At 51.4% G+C, this 18,676-nt stretch overlaps 1 protein-coding gene across 5 annotated transcripts in view; it reads left to right on the plus strand.

The window, feature by feature from the left end:
- The window catches only part of SLTM (SAFB like transcription modulator), a 280,914-nt gene that overhangs the window by 241,589 nt on the left and 20,649 nt on the right, over positions 1 to 18,676 (plus strand). For all 5 annotated transcript variants that reach the window (XM_085643750.1, XM_085643749.1, XM_085643748.1 and 2 more), the window contains one exon: positions 14,100 to 14,248. In XM_085643750.1, the coding sequence (XP_085499876.1) occupies positions 14,100 to 14,248 (149 nt within the window). The remainder of the gene's footprint in view (positions 1 to 14,099; positions 14,249 to 18,676) is intronic.

The following is an 18,676-nucleotide window of genomic DNA, read 5'->3' on the forward strand; positions in this document are numbered from 1 at the left end:
TACATCAAGGGCCCTGCTCCTCTAGATTCCCTAGTTGTCTCCACAGCTAGAAAGCGGGCTAACTCCCAATCCTCAGGAGATGCCCCACCACCAGACAAGGAATCTAAACTTCTGGACGCGTCTGGTAAACGCACCGCCTACCAGGCTGCAAACATGTGGCGCATTGCAAATACACAAGCACTGCTTGCGCGATATGATAGAGCACACTATGATGAATTAGAGGCTCTTATGCAGCACCTTCCAGAGAAATACAAACGCCAAGCTCATGACCTGATACAGGAGGGCAAACTAATCACAAACACCTCCATTAAGTGTGCCCTCGATGCAGCAGACACTGCTTCTAGAGCCATAAACACCAGTGTCCTGCTTCGCCGCCATGCCTGGCTCAGGATATCAGGGTTCAAGCCTGAGGTCCAGACATCAATACTTAATCACACCTTTGACCAGCAAACACTCTTTGGCCCAAAGGTAGACGAAGCGCTCGAAAAAATGAAGAAAGATACAGACACAGCGAAGTCTATGGGAGCGCTCCAGACCCAAGCCTCTAAGCGTTCCTTTCGACGCTCGTCCTTTCGTGGCACAGGTAGAGGCTCCTCCACCGATAATGCCTCTACCTCCTACAAATCCCCTCCTCAAAATACCTTTTCAAAGGGCAACCAAAGAGGTGGTTACAGAGGCAACAACAATAAGGGCAGGGGCAAAACCAACAATACCCGTTCTGCCACCCCACCCGCACAATGACTCCCCTTCGCTCCCCCCAGACCATTCCACTCCGGTCGGGGGCAGACTACAAGATTTTATCCACGTATGGGAGTCCATAACATCGGACAAATGGGTGACCCAAATCATTCGGTCAGGGTACTGCCTCGAGCTAACATCTACCCCACCCAATATCCCACCAAGGCACCGTCCAATGTCCCAAGAGCATTCCACACTGCTCAAACAAGAGGTACTCTCGCTCCTCCAGAAACACGCCATAGAGCAGGTACCCGGCAATCAACGAAATCTAGGGGTCTACTCCCTATATTTCTTAATCCCAAAGAAAGACGAGACCCTCAGACCCATTCTGGATCTCCGGCCTCTAAATGCCTACATACATTCAGACCACTTTCACATGGTCACCTTACAACAAGTCCTCCCACTCCTCTGCCAGGGAGACTTTCTCACAACACTGGATCTGAAAGACGCGTACTTTCACATTCCAATACACCCCTCTCTCAGAAAATACCTCAGGTTCGTGGTGGACGGGCAACATTACCAATTCAAGGTTCTCCCCTTCGGGGTCACCACTGCACCACGGGTGTTTACCAAATGCCTAGCAGTAGTAGCAGCACACCTCAGACGTCAACATGTTCACGTCTTCCCTTACTTAGACGACTGGCTCATAAAAGCCGCGTCCTACCACCAATGCGTGCAACATACAAACAGCACCATCCAACTGCTTCATCAGCTAGGCTTCACGGTGAACTACCAAAAGTCCCACCTCATACCATCTCACACAAAGCAATATCTCGGGGCCACCATAGACACCTCAAGAGGTATTGCCTATCCAAACTCAGCCAGAATCACAAGCATTCTAGCCTTACGCAAAATATTCCTTCCTCAACACTCTCTACCAGCAAGAGTGTTTATGAAGCTCATAGGGATTATGGCGTCTTGCATCTTCATAGTGCCCCATGCAAGACTCCACATGCGTCCACTTCAGGAGTGCCTAGCACAACAGTGGAACCAGGCCCAGGGTCAGCTGACGGATCTGGTGTTGGTGGACGGCCGCACACATCACTCTCTGCAGTGGTGGAACACCACAAACCTTTCCAAGGGACGGCCGTTCCTGGACCCGGTTCCCCAAGTGACTCTAACAGCGGACGCATCGCTCTCCGGCTGGGGAGCGCACCTCTTACACCTCACAATGCAAGGTCTATGGACGCCACAGCAAAAAACGCTCCACATCAACCATCTGGAGCTTTTGGCGATCTTTCTAGCCCTAAAATCTTTCCAAAAGCAGATTTCAGGCAAAGCAGTCCTCATTCGCACAGACAACATGACTGCGATGTATTATATACAGAAACAGGGGGGGACACACTCTCCCCAGCTCTCCCGCTTAGCCCAGAGCATATGGAGATGGGCAATTCCCCAAAACATTTTTCTCCTGGCACAACATGTTCCAGGCGTACAAAACACCATAGCAGATCTGCTCAGCAGACAGACTCAACAACTACACGAATGGGAACTGCATCCACAAGTTCTTCACCCATTCTTCCGACAGTGGGGGCATCCTCAAATAGACCTCTTCGCCACCCACGAAAACAAAAAATGCCCAAGCTTCGCCGCCAGATACCCACACCCATTGTCCAAGGGCAATGCGATATGGATGAACTGGTCAGGCAGATTTGCATACGCCTTTCCACCTCTCCCACTAATTCCATTAGTGGTCAGGAAACTACAACAGCACTCCCTCACACTCATTCTGGTAGCTCCGACGTGGGCCAGACAGCCGTGGTACACCACGCTACTACAACTATCAGTGGTACCACATCAAAAACTGCACCTTTCCCCATGCCTCCTAACCCAGAACCATGGAGAAATCAGGCACCCGGACCCAGCTCAGCTCAACCTGGCGATCTGGCTCCTGAAATCTTAGAATTCGGGTACCTTAACCTTCCCCCTGATTGCATGAACATCATCATGGAAGCCAGACGTCCTACCACTAGAGCATGCTATGCCGCAAAGTGGAAAAGATTTGTAATGTACTGCCGTAACAATACAATCAACCCTCTAGATGCATCCATACAACACATCATATGCTATCTGCTCCATCTTCACAGGTGTAACCTGGCGTATTCATCCATACGCCTACACCTAGCAGCGATCGCTGCCTATCTACAAAACAGACAGCATTTGTCACTCTTCAGAGTGCCCGCTATTAAAGCCTTCATGGAAGGCCTCAAACGAGTAATTCCTCCCAGGGCACCACCCTCCCCTGTATGGAATCTAAATTTGGTCCTTACACGACTAATGGGTCCGCCCTTCGAACCAATGCACAAATGTGAGCTACAATTTCTCACCTGGAAAACAGCTTTCCTTGTAGCTATCACTTCCCTTAGAAGGGTTGGTGAAATACAAGCGTTCACCATACAGGAACCTTACATACAAATGCATCACAGCAAGGTCATACTTCGAACTAATCCGAAGTTCCTGCCCAAAGTCATTACCCCCTTCCACCTCAATCAATCAGTGGAATTACCTGTCTTCTTTTCGCAACCCCAATCTGTTGCGGAAAGGGCCTTACACACACTAGATGTGAAAAGAGCGTTGCTATATTACATACAAAGAACGCAACCCTTCAGGAAGACCAAACAGTTGTTCGTTTCCTTTTCTCCACCACATAAAGGCAACCCCATCTCAAAATCAGGGATAGCTAGGTGGATTGTAAAATGCATACAAATTTGCTATCAGAAGGCAAAGAGAACATTATCTGTTCCCCCTAAAGCCCACTCTACAAGAAAGTTAGGGGCTTCTATGGCTTTTCTAGGGAATATACCCTTAGATGACATATGCAAGGCAGCCACATGGTCTACACCGCACACATTCACAAAACACTACTGTGTAGATGTGCATTCCCAGCAGCAAGCTAGGGTGGGCCAGGCTGTACTAAAAACACTCTTTCAAACCGCTGCAACGGATACCGGTGGTCGCCGCTAAGGTTGGGTACTGCTATATAATCTATGCTAAGTGTACAATCTGCAGCTCATATGCCTCGAACGGAATATGCTACTTACCAGTATGCATCTGTTCTTGGCATGTAGAGCTGCAGAGTTGTACACGCCCACCCGCCTCCCCGGCTACCTGTATCCGTTCCAGTCCATCTTATTTAGATACAACACACATGGGTTTCTCACTGTTATTACTACGCTCCATCATTTCCCTGTTGGCGAAAAACAATCTGAGGATGGAGCCGAAGCCCATGCGCAGTACGGACCGAAGGAGGAGTCACCAAACTCGTGACTTCCAAAGACGGTCCAAGAAGAAAAACAAACTGCAAACATCCGGGCCCAACACCAGATGGCGACCTATGCTAAGTGTACAACTCTGCAGCTCTACATGCCAAGAACAGATGCATACTGGTAAGTAGCATATTCCTTTCAGATATTATACGATTTTTAAAGAATATTTAAAGATTGCAGAAATTGACAGAAGAAATTTCACAGAAAAACAGAATGATTTCGTATGGAAGAAAATTGGGTTACGGTTAAGTACAGTTGTAAGTATTTTTCAGAGTCAGTGCTGGGCACTAAGATCCAGCACTGGGAGCTCACCTAAGAGCAGGTGAGTAATTTCGTTTTCGTTACTCGGCTGATTTTTGGTGAATATTTTAAGATTTGAAAAGTCCACAGGAAAAAGCCAGTCAATGTTACCCTATGAGGAAAATAGAGTTATCGGTTTAAGGGTAAGTACTCGACTGGCAGAGTTGAGGTTCTGGGCATACTCTCAGGGGTCCCCCAGGGTCAGGTAGGTACAGTTGGTTCACCCTCAGCGACTCTAGGGCGGCCGGGTGCAGAGAGTTATCCTACGAGGGATAGGGGGGCCTTGGTTGGTGGCTGCTGACTGGCAAGCCACGCGGCTGTGGGAGCTGGGCTCCTGGTCACTTACTCAGGGCAAGTGGGGAAGTAGGTAGGTGTAGAGGTTTCACTGCCAGGGCCACTCGGGCGGCTGGGTGCAGGGTGCTTTTGAGCCTTCGGGCGTTTAATTGATTTCAATGGGAAATCTCCGGTTTAGATAAAGACTGCAAGCTCGGCGACGAGGATTCTTCAGGTGCCACCACCACTTCGAGAGGTAAGTTGGGTAGTTGGAGGATAGGTAGGTACCCCGGGATTGGGCACAGCGGGGCGCCGCGTGCAGTGGTGCATTTTGGTGTCGGGAAATCTTACCGTCTGTTGATCGCGGTAGGGGGGCACCTTATTCTGAGGCTGCAGGCTTCTTCAGGAGGGTCGAGGGAGGTCCTTGGGTGCCGGACTCGGGGTCACAGTTGCCGTGGGGTCGTCCTCTTGTCCTTTGTTCACTCCGGCACTGGCCAGGCTTGGCTGGTGCAGAGTGTGCTGGGTTCGCGGTTCCGGGCTGCTGCCAGGGATTAGAGGTAGGTTTTGAGTAGAGCCTCTACTCATGGGAGTCCCAGGGGCTTCGAGCCAAAAGGTAGCCAGGTCCTCCGGGGTTTGTGAGGGTGCTGGCCACAAGAGATGCCGGGTTGGAGCAGGAGCAGGTTCGAGGCTCGACAGGCCGGTAGGGCTGGGGCCAAAGCAGGTACAGTATGTTCTCGTGCTCAATTTCAAACTTTCACAAATACTTCAACAGTACATGGCACCACATGGCTTCAATTACCAGATAATGGTTTAAATACATTTGAAATTGTTCCGACCATGGGCCCCCAATATATTTTTTGCCCAGGCCCCCAACATTTCTAGAGGCACACTGCTACACCCTGTGTTTATTTCCAAACAACTGGGTTAAAGTCGGCCTGCATACAATACTCTGAGCCTGGCTATCTTGTGCCACTTTGCCCTCCTCGGACTAACCCCTCCATGTCGCAAAAGATTCGGGTTGGGGCAGGTGCCGCTCAAGGTACACCCTCAGGCTGTCCCTCTGGGTTCCTTATTCAGAAATCCATGACTGGGTGGTCAACCTGCATGAAAACGCTGACCCTTGCTTCGGTACGGGAGTACCGTCCTCAGGGTGCACGCTCGTCAGGGCTGTGGAAGGCCTGTCTGCATGTCAAACTGGGTGGCCAACCTGCAGGATTACACAGAGCCTAGCTTCGGACGGTGCAGGACACTTCCCTAGGGCGCCCATGCGCCTGGGCTCTGGCAGGCCTGTCTGCATAGGTACCCCGAACCTGTCTCAGGTTTTAAGGACTGGACCCTCAGGATACACCCTCGGTGCCCGGTGAAAGCCTGGGCTGACTTTCAGGGCACCATTTCGGTGTCGGAGGGCAGCCTGTACGTGTTACCCTGAGCCTGGCCCCGGTGTTCCCGACTGCCCCTATCTGAAAGAAACACGTTAGTTAGATTACTCACCTTAGAATATCCCAAGGCGTCGGGCTGGATCCGGAAAGTTTTTCGTCAGCAATAACCCTGCGCATCGCTAGGCTTAGTCTGCAGCCCCTTGTCCGTCGTCGTGCACCGGGATGACGTCGTCGGAGTACTTAGACGCCGCACTGACGTGAGTTCTTCTTTTTTTTTTTTTTTGCGCCAGACCGTGCCGATCCGGTTAGAGCGTACCCCTTAGTCATTTTTTGACTAAACTTTTTTGACTCTTTTGGTCTCTTGTCGACTCGACTCAAACCCTGCAACTCCTGTCACTAACTGATGTCGGTTACGGACCATCCTTGCCGGTGCCTGTTCTGCTTGGGGGCAGACCACGATCCTGAGTCGTGCCTCGACTGCCGGGCCCTTACTTCGAAGGAGTGGTCCCGCAAGCTCCTGGAGTACCGGCAGTCTGCCTTTCACAGTCCCGGTTGTGGAGCCGCAGTCACCACCACTCGTCCGGTTCTAAGTCTTCGGGTAAGTCGAAACATGGTAAGATGTCCACGAGGCGACCTCGCTATTTGGGCTCCCCTCACCGGTCGCGGGACTCCGCTGAGGGCTCAGGTGGTATCACCCACGCGGCTTTGTCGGAGCCGCAGGAGTCGCGTCCGTCCCCATACCCGCCGGTCCCTGGGACCGACACGACTCCGGCGGAGATCAGCGCCTTCCTCTCGGCCATGAGAGGCCTGGCTCCGCCGTCGACGCCTGCTGGTGTGCCCTCGGGCCCCGTGGGCTCGACTGGGGGGGGGGGGGGGGGCCTAGCGGACCGGCGGCTACAGCCCCGGTGCCGTCGTCTACTCCGGTCCCGACGCTGCAGGTCTTTGCGGGATCCCGGCCTGGATCCCCGGCGACGCCGGTCGACCTCACGACCCCTCCGCCGGCGTCTCCTCCAGTACCACCTCGGGCGCCGCCTTCGTACAACGCCGCACCCCGGTTCAGGTCCGGGCCTGGCGTCGGAGTGGCACAGCGTCCGACGTCGATGGGTGCCACTCATCTTTCGCCCAGCTCCGATCATTTCACTGGTCTACCAGTAATCTGATGACGCTGACTACTGGGAGGGGAATGAAGACCCTCTGGCCTTGCAGGCCAACTTATCACAAGGCTGGGCAGATGAGCTGGGGGATGCCAGTGGTCTGGACACCTCCCCTGACACTGGCTGCATCTCTCCTCTGACTGGCTTCGGAGGAGGGTGCTGCATTTTCCGTAGTGCTGCGCAAGGCGGCCAATGCCCTTGGGCTGGAGTTGCCTGCTGTGGCCGTGAGGACTAACCTCCTCACTGAAGTGCTCAAACCGTCAGTAAGCTCCTCGGAGCCTCTGCTGCAGTTTGAGGCACTCGTGGACGTTCTGCAGGGCACTTCGTCCAAGCCCTCCACAGTACCTCCTGTGGATCGGAATGTGGCCAGATGTTGCCCGGCGCCACTGCCCTGCTCCGGGCGACCCCATCTTTCTGTCCCAACACCCCACGCCCGAGAGCCTGGTTATCCAGGCCTCTACTTCCCAGTCCTCCTACCCGTCCGCACCCCCGGATCGGGAATCCAAGAGGCTTGAACAGTTCGGGAAGAAGCTGTTCTCTTCCCTTAGTTTGGGGCTGTGGTCTTTAAATACAGCTCGCCTCTTGGACAGTTACTCTCCCTTCCTGTGGGATACGGTGGTGGACGTGCTGCCCCAGTGTCCGGAGGAGGCCTGGACACTACTCGCCCAGGCTCTTGCCAACGGGCGGTTTTCAGCGCGACATGCTATCCAATGTGGACGAGACACTACGGACTCGGTGGGTAGGGCAATGTCAACCACGGTGGCTCTTCGCCGCCACGCCTGGCTGCGATACAGGTCTTTCTCAGGGGATGTCCAGACCACCCTCATGGATATCTCCTTTTTGGCGAAAAGGCCGATAGTGCGCTTCAAGGACTCCCGGGCTACGGCTAAGTCCTTGGTCCTCTCGGCCCGCACCCGCAAACTTCTGCTTTTCGTCCCTTTCGTGGCCAAAGAAGGGGCGCACCCTCACGTCCGCCTAGCCACTGGCCGCAGACCCAAACTGTACGCGGTCGCGGATTCCGCCGAGGCGGTACAGGGGGGGGGGGGTCAACGTGCCAGTCATTCTACATCTACCCCGGCAGCATCCGCCTCAAAGCCCTCCTAGTACGTGCTTTCAGGCCCGTTCCATGCCAGTGGGAGGCAGAGTTCGCCATCACCTGCTCCACTGTTGTTCCATCACGTCGGACAGGTGGGTGCTGCACATCGTCCGGAGGGGCTACTCCCTCCCCTTCGAGACGACCCCTCCAGCCATGCCACCGCAGCACCACCATGTCGGGGGGGGGGGGGGTCACTTGAATCTTCTGCGGGAGGAAGTTACGACCCTCTTGGCCAAGGGGGCCATCGAGCGCGTACCTGGTCCAGAAGTATGTCGTGGTTGCTATTCCCACTACTTTCTGGTTCCAAAGAAGGGCAAAGGGGGCCTGCGCCCTATCTTGGACCTCAGGAGCGTCACGGTTCAAGATGCTCACTTTAGCTCAGGTTCTGGCTGCCCTCGACCCTGGCGACTGGATGGTAGCGTTGGACTTGCAGGACGCTTATTTTCACATTCCCGTCCTGCCGTCCCACCGTCATTACCTGCGGTTCACAGTGGGCCAGGAGCACTTTCAGTTTACCGTGCTCCTCTTTGGCCTCACCAGTGCCCCTCGGGTGTTCACTTAAGTGATGGCGGTGGTCGCAGCTCATCTGCGCAGATTAGGGGTTCCAGTCTTCCCCCATCTCGACGACTGGTTGTTGAAGGCGGGCTCGCCCCAGGCAGTCGTCTCCCACCTCCAGACTACAGCCGACCTCCTGCATTCGCTTGGGTTCACCATCAATGTGCCGAAGTCGCATATGAGTCCCTCTCAGAAGCTCCTCTTCATCGGAGCGGTTCTGGACTCTGAGCAGTTCCGGCTTATCCTCCGGAACAGCAGGTCCGGGATATTCAGGCCCTGACTCCCATCTTCCGACCTCTATCCTGGGTTTCGGTCAGGTTGGTGCTGCGGCTTCTGGGTCTGATGGCCTCCTGCATCCTGCTGGTACATCAAGCCAGGTGGCGGATGCGGGCACTGCAGTGGGACCCGAAGTTTCAGTGGGCCCAGCATCGGGGCAACCTGTCCGACCGCGTCTTGATCTCGGAGGGCACTTTAAAGCAGCTGCAGTGGTGGCTCACAGACCGCGATTGGGTCAGTTGCAGATCCCTCTCCCTACCCCAACCGGAGAACGTAGTAGTGACTGATGCGTCCCTCCTGGGATGGGGGGGCCACATGGGAGAGGCGGAGATCAGAGGCCTCTGGTCTCCGGCGGAGTCCTGACTCCATATCAACCTATTGGAGCTGCGGGCGATCCGGCTTGCACTGAAGGCATTCCTTCCCTCTTTTCGGGGAAGTGTAGTGCAGGTGTTCACGGACAACACCACCGCCATGTGGTATTTCAACAAACAGGGCGGGGTGGGGTGTGGACCCTTTGTCAGGAGGCTCTGCGCCTCTGGACATGGCTGGAACATCAGGGCATCCCAATGGTTGTTCAACATCTGACGGGCTCTCTGAACGCCAGAGCAGACTAACTCAGCCGCCGGTGCATGATGGAGCACGAGTGGCGTCTCAACTCTGACGTGGCGCAAGGCCTCTTTCGTCAGTGGGGAGAGCCTTGATTAGATCTATTTGCCGCCGAAGAGAACGTGCAATGTCAGCAGTTCTGCGCGTTGGCGTTTCCAAGGCGGCACTCGCTCGGACGCCTTTCGTCGCGAGTGGAGTTGCGGTCTGTTGTGCGCCTTTCCGGCTATACCACTTCTGCCCAGAGTGCTGAAGATCAGGCGCGACCGGGCCCAGGTCATCCTTGTGGCCCGGATTGGGCAAGAAGGTACTGGTATCCCGAGCTACTTGGGCTACTTCATGCCATTTGACTTGCCTCCTGAAGTCTGTGATGTTGTTCTGGCAGTCAGGCGTCCCTCCACAAAATCGGTATACGCCTGCCGGTGGAACAAATTTGTGGCATGGTGCACAGCAAAGGCTGTGGATCCCCTTTCCGCCCCTCTTTCTGAGGTTCTCCTCTTCCTTCTTTCTTTGGCCCAGCAGGGCTCTGCTCTGGGCACTCTTAAAGGTTATCTTTCTGCTATCTCTGCCTTCCTTCGGCTTCCTGATCAGCCTTCTCTCTTCAAATCCCCTGTTTCTCATTTCCTTCAGGGCATTACTCACATGTTTCCTCCTGTCCCTTTAATGCCTCAGTGGGGTTTGAATCTTGTTTTGACATATCTGATGTGCGCTCCCTTTGAGCCACTTCATAATTGTCCTCTTCGTCTCTTGACGCTTAAGAGTGCTTTCCTGGTAGCTATCACCTCTGCTAGAAGGGTGAGTGAGCTCCAGGCTCTCTTCTAAGCTTCCTTTCCATTCTGTTCATCTGGACAAGGTTGTGCTCCGCACTCGCCCTTCCTTCCTAAGGTTGTGACTGCCTTTCGCATCGGGCAGTCTGTTACGCTGCCCACCTTCTTTCTGCCTCCGCATCCCTCGAAAGAGGAAGAGCGGCTCCACCGTCTGGTCCCAAAATGGGCGCTGTCCTATTTGGATCGCACCAAGCAGTTCCGGGTGGACGACCAACTCTTTGTAGGCTACGTGGGCGCTAAGAAGGGACGAGCGGTGCACAAACGGACCATCTCTTGGTGGGTCGTTTTGTGTATCAAGGCATGTTACTCCTTAGCTAAAAAGGAACCTCCTGTAGGGCTGAGAGCCCATTCTACTCTGGCCACTGCACTGGGACGGGGAGTCCCCTTGCACGACATCTGTCAGGCGGCAACGTGGGCATCGCTGCACACATTTGCTAAGCATTATTGCTTGGACAGCCAAGTCCGAGAGACGGCTTCCTTGGCTGTTCTGTTCTCCAGGACTTTCTGGTGTGATCTTGGTTCGGAGACCCACCACCGGGGTTGGTATTGCTGGGGTATCTATTCTAAGGTGAGGAATCTAACTAACGTGTTTCTTTCAGATGAACAAGTTACTTGCCTTCGGTAACGATGCATCTGTAAGAAACAGTTATATTCCTCACCGACCCACCCATCCTCCCCGTTCTGCGAACCGACATCTAGGGTTGAGGTTATCCCTTTCAGGGCCCTAGAATGTTTTGGCACCTGTGTCGGTCTCTTGCATGGCTCTGCGTTCCTGGCGCGGAAAGCTATGTACAAGAACTGACGTCAGCGTGCGAGGGCGGCGTCTTAAGTACTCCGACGTCATCCCGGCCGACGACTGACGCAGAGCCGCAGACTACGCCTAGCTACGCGCAGGGGTATTGCTGACAAAACTTTCCGGATCCAGCATGACGCCTGGGGATATTCTAAGGTGAGGAATCTAATGTTTCTTACAGATACATCGTTACCGAAGGTAAGTAACTTGTTCATCAGGGTACACCATTAGTGCCCGGAGAACACCTGGGCTGAGGCAGGTGAAATCCCCCGAGAAGGCTCGTATGCGACAGCCTGCCAAATACAGGTCACACTATCCATGTCAGCCTGCATGTCAAACCTAGAGCCTGACTATGGCGTTGCAAACTGTGCCCTTCTAAGGGTACACTTTGTGTCAGAGGGTGAGGGGCTGATATCCTGAGAGGGCTCCTGTATAATGGCTGCCCTGCTCGATGCCCGGAGAAGACTAGGGCTGAAGTGAGCCTGCACATCATACCCCGAGGCAATCCTCATGAAATGCCCCGAGATGGCCTGTCCATCTCGGCTCGCTTTCGGTGTCAGAGGGCAGTCTGCATATGTTACCCCGAGCCGTACTACCTCAATCAGGGTACACGCTCAGTGCCCAGAGAACACCTGGGCTGAGGCCACCCTGCGTGACGTGCCCTGACAGGGCTCCGGGGTGATGACCTGCCCCTCTCAGGCACAGTTTCCATGTCAGAGGGCCGAGGATGAAGGCAGCCTGCATGGGATAAGTACACTGTCTGTTTCCTGTAATATTCACACGCTGTAAATCACATTTCCTACATGAAAAGAGCCCCACTTTGTCTTTGGTTTATCTAAGGGCACCGCCTCGCGGGATTTACGGGTGCTCAGAAGTAGTGTTTTTTTTTTTTTTTTTTTTGTTTTCCGGCGGCAAATGTTGAAAGCACTAACTGGTTTGACAGCTGCGTCCGTGCGGAGGGACAGTATGTAGAAAGCTGCCTTGGTGAGGGAGACCACGGGGAGAGTCCACTGGTAAGATCCTACATGGACCTGGGTGAGGGGGGAGTTTTTCAGCGTGAATCTTTCTGGATTCACTATGCTGTGCATTATTCCGCCATCTAGTGGTTGGGTCCGGAATTGTAGTATTACTACTTTTCTTTTTTTTTTTTTTCATGGCCCAGGTGGGCGTTGACATACCACCATTTGGTGTCCTTCGTGACGTCGACGCGCTTCCTCCGGAATTTCCCACCTTTGTTCACCATCTTCAGATTCTTTTTTCCACCGTTGGGTCTTGATCAACAGTGAAGGAGCTCCAAGAACTTTGGAGAGAAGAATCGACGAAAAGAGAAGAGAATTTTAGAATATAACACCAGGGAAGACCCCTGAGATCAAGTAAGGAAGGTCGACGACAGAACAGAGAACATCGAAGAATTCGACGTTTCAAAGGAGAATGCGCATACAGGGGGCTCCCTGGGCGCGGTGATGGACAAAACTCAGTTTAAATTCTGCGCGAACTGCCACCACAAGTACGCGCAAAAGGACCAACACCCGGTCTGCAATCTCTGCTTGCCGCTCTACCATTGAAGCGAGGACCGCAACGCCTGTGCAGGGTTCACCCCGAAGACCCTCAGAGTAAGGGAGAGACAGAGGAGCAAACTACAACATGCAGGGGCAGTGGACGCCCCATCGCTCTGAGATTTGGGACTCTCCAGCGGAGAGGAAGACAACATAACAGAGGTACCAGAAGATGTCTTGGTCGAAAAGAAAACATCGAAGGAGTTAAGTCGTTTAACCCTAAACACTCCACTGATACTCGCAAAATCGAGCCAAAGTCTCGGAAAGGAGCAGGGCCGTCAAAGCACTCTACGTCTACTACTGCATCCAGGGACAAGCCGACCGTCCGATCCTCTGAGAAGTCCACTGGTAAGATCCTACATGGACCTGGGTGAGAGGGGAGTTATGCCCTAGCTGACAGAGGCTTTCGGCAGCGATTATCAGATCTGTGTGCGCAAGAGCATCTATGGTGGGCATTGGGTAACATAAATATTGAGCAAAACACGAAAACACAGGAATAAAACAGGAAAATACATAAAATAAAAACAATACAAACTGTGCGCTCACAGACATGCACACGCGTGCCTACACGCATACATATGAAACATTTGGAGGTATATTACAAGCTGTGAGACCTTGGAAACATCATTTTATTACTTATAACCTTATCCCCTTTAGTGTTAATATTTGCATAGCGCAGACCTCACTGAATGGACAAAGTAGGGCTTCATGTTTGACCAGTCACCACAACACATTACAACAAGCATTAAACATGCAATATGTCTTGCCTTTCATGAAGTTAAAGCCATTTGCTTTGCTATACAATACCAAAAGCAAATGGCTTTGACTTAATCAAAGGCGAGACCTATTGCATTTTCAATGCCTGTTATTCTATAGTGCCCATGTTAAATGATGTGCAGATGCGGACTGTTTGCTTGCTTATTCAAGGTAGAGCTTTTAACTGTCTTGGCTTCTTTTTGTCTTGCACTATAGTCCAAATCACGCTGCTTTGGTACAGTTTAGGGCAAGCCCTGGACTGTAGGTCGCGAGTATTATCCATTCATAACAATTATTGCATTTGTACCAGGTGTACTGCTTTGTATTGCTTTGTATTTTGTTTACCAGCTTTTTCAGTGGTAAATATTAAGAATATTTATTTGTTTAAGTATGCTGACTAGTTTCTTCAAAGAATAGCCTCATTGGCATAGTTATGCGTGTGAATGCATGAAATACAGTATCCAGCTTTGTTTTTTGGGAATATTATTGAGCTGGGAATCTGCAATAATTGCGTTTTGTCTTCACAGCATTTTGATGCTAGACATGTAGTTGAGCGCCATGCTCAGGAAGTTGTTGGTCCAAGAAAGGAATGGCATGCACCAACAGTACAGGCAGTTTTTTCTGATGCAAGGAGAATGGGAGATGGTCGTGGTGGTGTGATGCCTCAACATGCAAGGTACAGTAGTTTCAAGATTTCGAGACATGCCTATAATTATAAGCTATTATCCTGGTGTTTCAATTTTTGTCTAGCATGAAGTAAAATTTGCTGTGACTGGCCTCAATAAAAGTCCTTCAGCAGCTGAACTTTATATCCTTGCGTAATTCTTTACCATACTTGTATACAGTTGAGAAACTACTTAACTGATTTTCTGGATTCACATGCTCTGCATTATTCCACCATGTAGTGGTTGGGTCTGGAATAGTCTGTTTTTTTTCTTCTGTTTCTCAGCGTCGACCACCATTTGGTGCCAGGTATGTCCCCTGAGTGATGTCAGATGGTGCCCTGTAGGTTGTTGTGCGTAGTAGCCATCTCCAGATTCATTTTCCGCGGTTGGGTGTGGAAGCCAAAGGGGACGCTCTGAAAATTTGCAGAAAATCCCTGAAATAATTGAGATTTCGTCTAAAAAAAAAATCTACAGAACTTCAAACTCTCAACCGGAGTACACAACTTGCCAATGGAGTTGACCTCTTCAAAACCGAACACCTCTTAAACGCACACGGTTGGACAAATGGCGAGGTAGGGGCCATGGATAATACCCCTTTCAAATTCTGCCCAGTGTGTGCCACCACAAATTGCACAACGCAATACACCACGTGTGACGTCTGCCTGCCCAAGGACTGTGAGGTGTTCCTGCCAAAGACCCCCAGGGCATGCCGAAAGCCGAGGCCCACTACGCAACAATGTCCCAAGCGCAGAACAAACCTTCCTTTAAGAACCTAGGTCTCCAGCAGACTTGGTGCAAAAAAGAAACCGACGTCGAAATTCTGAAGGACTACACAAAAATCCATGCCCAGAAAAAGATGGCAAAGGATACAAGACTGACCAGGTAAGACACTATCCGTCGGAATCGAAGGGCCACGATGAGGCACAGCTTAAGGCATCCCTGAAGAAAAAGGCAATCAAAGGCCAGCCGCGATCCAAAGAACTTCACGAAACCCTACCAAGTGACGCCAACTAGGGAAGATCGCTCAAGGTACCAAAACAGAGGGTTCAGAACAAACCCCCGAAAGGAGTTACACCACCCTCTAAGACAGAGGCCAGTACTCCGAAGAAGAGAATCTTCAGTCTCCGACAGAGCCCTCCAGGTCGAAAAAACACCTAGAGCCAGAAATGGGGGCAGTTAAAGGGATTCCATATCCCCACGATTCCCATCAGACAAAGGCAATCGCGCTGAAGTGACTGAGCATGCCGAAGAGATCCTAGAATTACCTCCAGCCCGAATCATGCGATGACTACCTTAAAGTAAATCGACGCACCAAAAACAGCATCTGAACCCTTCAAGGATCAATGGAACGACCTAGACACAAAGCCCAGAGAAGATGCGATGTTTTGCAGCGTGAATCTGTCTGGATTCACTATTCTGTGCATTATTCCGCCATCTAGTGGTTGGGTCCAGAATTGTAGTCCTTTTTGTTTTTTGGTGACCTTTGTTCGCCATCTTCAGATTCTTCTTTTTTTTCCGCCGTTTGGGCTGGATCGTTGCGAAGAGTTCCAGAGTTTTGGGAAGAGGAATCAAGAAAAATCATAGAAAATCGACGAAAAACAAGTTTTCAGCTACACCGGACTACAGGTCAGCTAACCGGGACGACGTGGGAGAAGGTTTACGACCAAGAACTAGACGTTCGATGGAGAATGCGCTTGCAGGGGGCTCCTTGAGCGCGGGGATGGACAAAACACAGTTCAAGTTTTGCACCAATTGCCGCCACCACAAATACGCCCAGAAGGACCAGCATCCAGTCTGCAACCTCTGCTTGCCGCTTGACCACAGCAGCGAAGACTTCAACACGTGCTCGGCATTTACACCCAAGACACTCAGAGTAAGGGAGAGGCAGAGAAGGGCGAACCACTGCATGCAGGGGCAGGGACCACCTCCATCGCTCCGAGACCTGGGCCTGTCCATAAGGAGACATCGAAGGAGGTAAAGGAGTAGTCTACCCCCAAGCACATGAGCGACACTCAAAAGGGTGAAGCTAAAGCCCCGAGCGACACTCATAGAAGTGAAGCGAAGTCCTCAAAGGGAGCACTGTCGCCGAAACACTTGACAAAGGCAACAGCAACCAAGGACAGTCAGCCGAGCGGATCCATCGAAAAGGACTCCCAATCGTTAAAAGCCCTAAAAAAAAAAAAACCTAGGTAGTCAGAAGGTTGCCCTCAAAGGACACCTCAGCGTCGAAAGGAAGGGCTGACGTCGAGGGCCCCGAAAAGAGGCGCACAAACCTTCAACGCTGAACATGCCGCAGAGATTGGGAGGCTCGAGGCCGAAATGGCGAGCATCCTGCAGCGGAAAAAGGACTTCGACAAGATGAGCCAAGACACCATCCCGCCGAAACCCGCGCTCTAAGTCGAAAGACGACGCCGAACACCCAAAACAATCGAGTAACATGGGGACGAAGACTATTCAGGGAGAAGGCGGATAGGATCTGCAATCCTTCCGGGACTTGACGTCCTCGGAGGCACAAGACCTAGAATGGCAAGATCTTGACACCGAATCGCCCGAAGAAGGGGTAGACACTTGCACTTCGAGGTCCTCACCGCCAGACGACATTGGGGTCTAAAACATGGTCGTCCAAAAGGCTGCACAAACGTATCTAGTCAAAATGGAAGAGAAACCCAAGGCATGCTTTCTCCTGGAAACTCTACTGCCTCAACAAACTAGGAGCCAATTCCTGCTTATGCTCTCTAGTGTGCTGGATCAAGGAAGAGGTGTGAGAAAGTGGCTCTGCATATACTGTTCCCTAATAGGTACAGGGTGTACAGAGTCCACAGTCCCCCAGAGGCTGATGGAGGTCAAAGTTAGGTATGACCTTACTCTCAAAAGTGGTAGCTTGGTCGAGCAGTAAGGCAGTACCAGAGGACAGTGTAAAGCATTTATTGTACACACTCAGTCAGCAAATGGTTTCACACACTCAATAACTGAACTCTAGGCCAATGGTTTATATATATATAAAATATATGCTTGTTTTATTTTTAGAACCACAAAGGGGGTAAAAATATACTTTCTCAGAATGAGAGGTTGAATATAAATACTTTTGTCTTAAGCAATAAATTTGTGTAAACAGTCAGTTGGTTGCAATAAACAATCCTATTTCCTAAACATAACAAGGCATTGAGCTCAATGGTAAATTCAGGTTATTTGTAATAAATTACTTTTCAGATTACTTTCGGAATTCCAGGTCTGGCTCCTAGAACCAGCCTTGGGTCAGTATTCAGAATCAAGTGATGAAAGTAGACTTAATAACTGTAATGATTTTTAAATAATATTTAGCTATTTCAAAAGTTAGCACTTAGAAAATATTTCAAGGAAAACATTCAATGGATCTCTATGGCAAGAAATTCAAATTGCAGGTAGAGTACTTTATCGTTACTTTAGTGACCCAGGACTGGGGTCCTTATCAAAAACAGGTAAGTAATTTCGTTTGCAGAAATGGTACGATTTTAAAAGAATATTTCAAATTTGCAAAAATAGACACTTAGAAGAAATTTCACAGAATAGCAGACAATGGTTTCCTATGGGAGAAAAATGAGTTAGAGGTAAGTATAGTTGTGAACACTTTTCAGGGTCAGGGCTGGGCACCAAGATCCAGCACTGGGAGCTAACCTAGGAGCAGGTGAGTAAATTAGTTTTTGTCACTTGGCTGATTTTTGGTGAATTTTTGCAGTTTTGCAAAGTTCACACTTAGAAGATTTTTGAAGAAAAAGCCAGTCAATGTAACCCTATGAGGAAAATGAAGTTAGCGGTTTAAGGGTAAGTACTTGACTGGCAGAGTTGAAATTCCGGGCTGCTGCCAGGGGTTAAAAATATGTTTCTTGAGTAGAGCCTCTACTCATGGGAGTCCCAGGGGCTTAGAGCCAAAAGGGTAGCCAGGTCCTCCGGGGTTGGTGAGGTTGCTGGCCACGAGAGATGCCACGCTGGTGCAGGTTCGAGAGTCGACAGGCCGGTAGGGCTGGGGCCAAAGCAGTTGGTGTCTTCTCTTTTTAGCAGCTGCAGGGCAGGTCCTTCTTCTTCTTGCTCTTCTTGTAGTTTTCTATCTGGAATCTGAGGAAGGAAGGTTCAGGGTGCCCCTAAATACTAGATTTAGGGGCGTTACAGGTAGGTGAAGGACAGGGACCAATGGGTCCTTGTCCTGGGGTGGGTACACCCCCTATCCTTCCTCTCTCCTGAGGGAGGGGGGCAGTAGCCTAATCCTGATAGGGTAGGGCCTCCCATCTTCAAGATGGCGAGAGCCCGGAGATGTGCTTCACCTCGCCTCCCCCACCTGAGGGGTGGGGTGGGCAGGCTGGCACATCCCCTGTCCTTGTATCGGTTTTCCGGCCAAGCTTCCCGCCAGAGTGGGGGGGTTGCAGTGGCCTGGGGAAACTCCAAATGGCGGCCTGCCTTTGAAG

This window comes from Triturus cristatus, chromosome 3_1 (assembly GCF_964204655.1).
Source record: "Triturus cristatus chromosome 3_1, aTriCri1.1, whole genome shotgun sequence".
NCBI classification, from domain to species: Eukaryota; Metazoa; Chordata; class Amphibia; order Caudata; family Salamandridae; genus Triturus; species Triturus cristatus.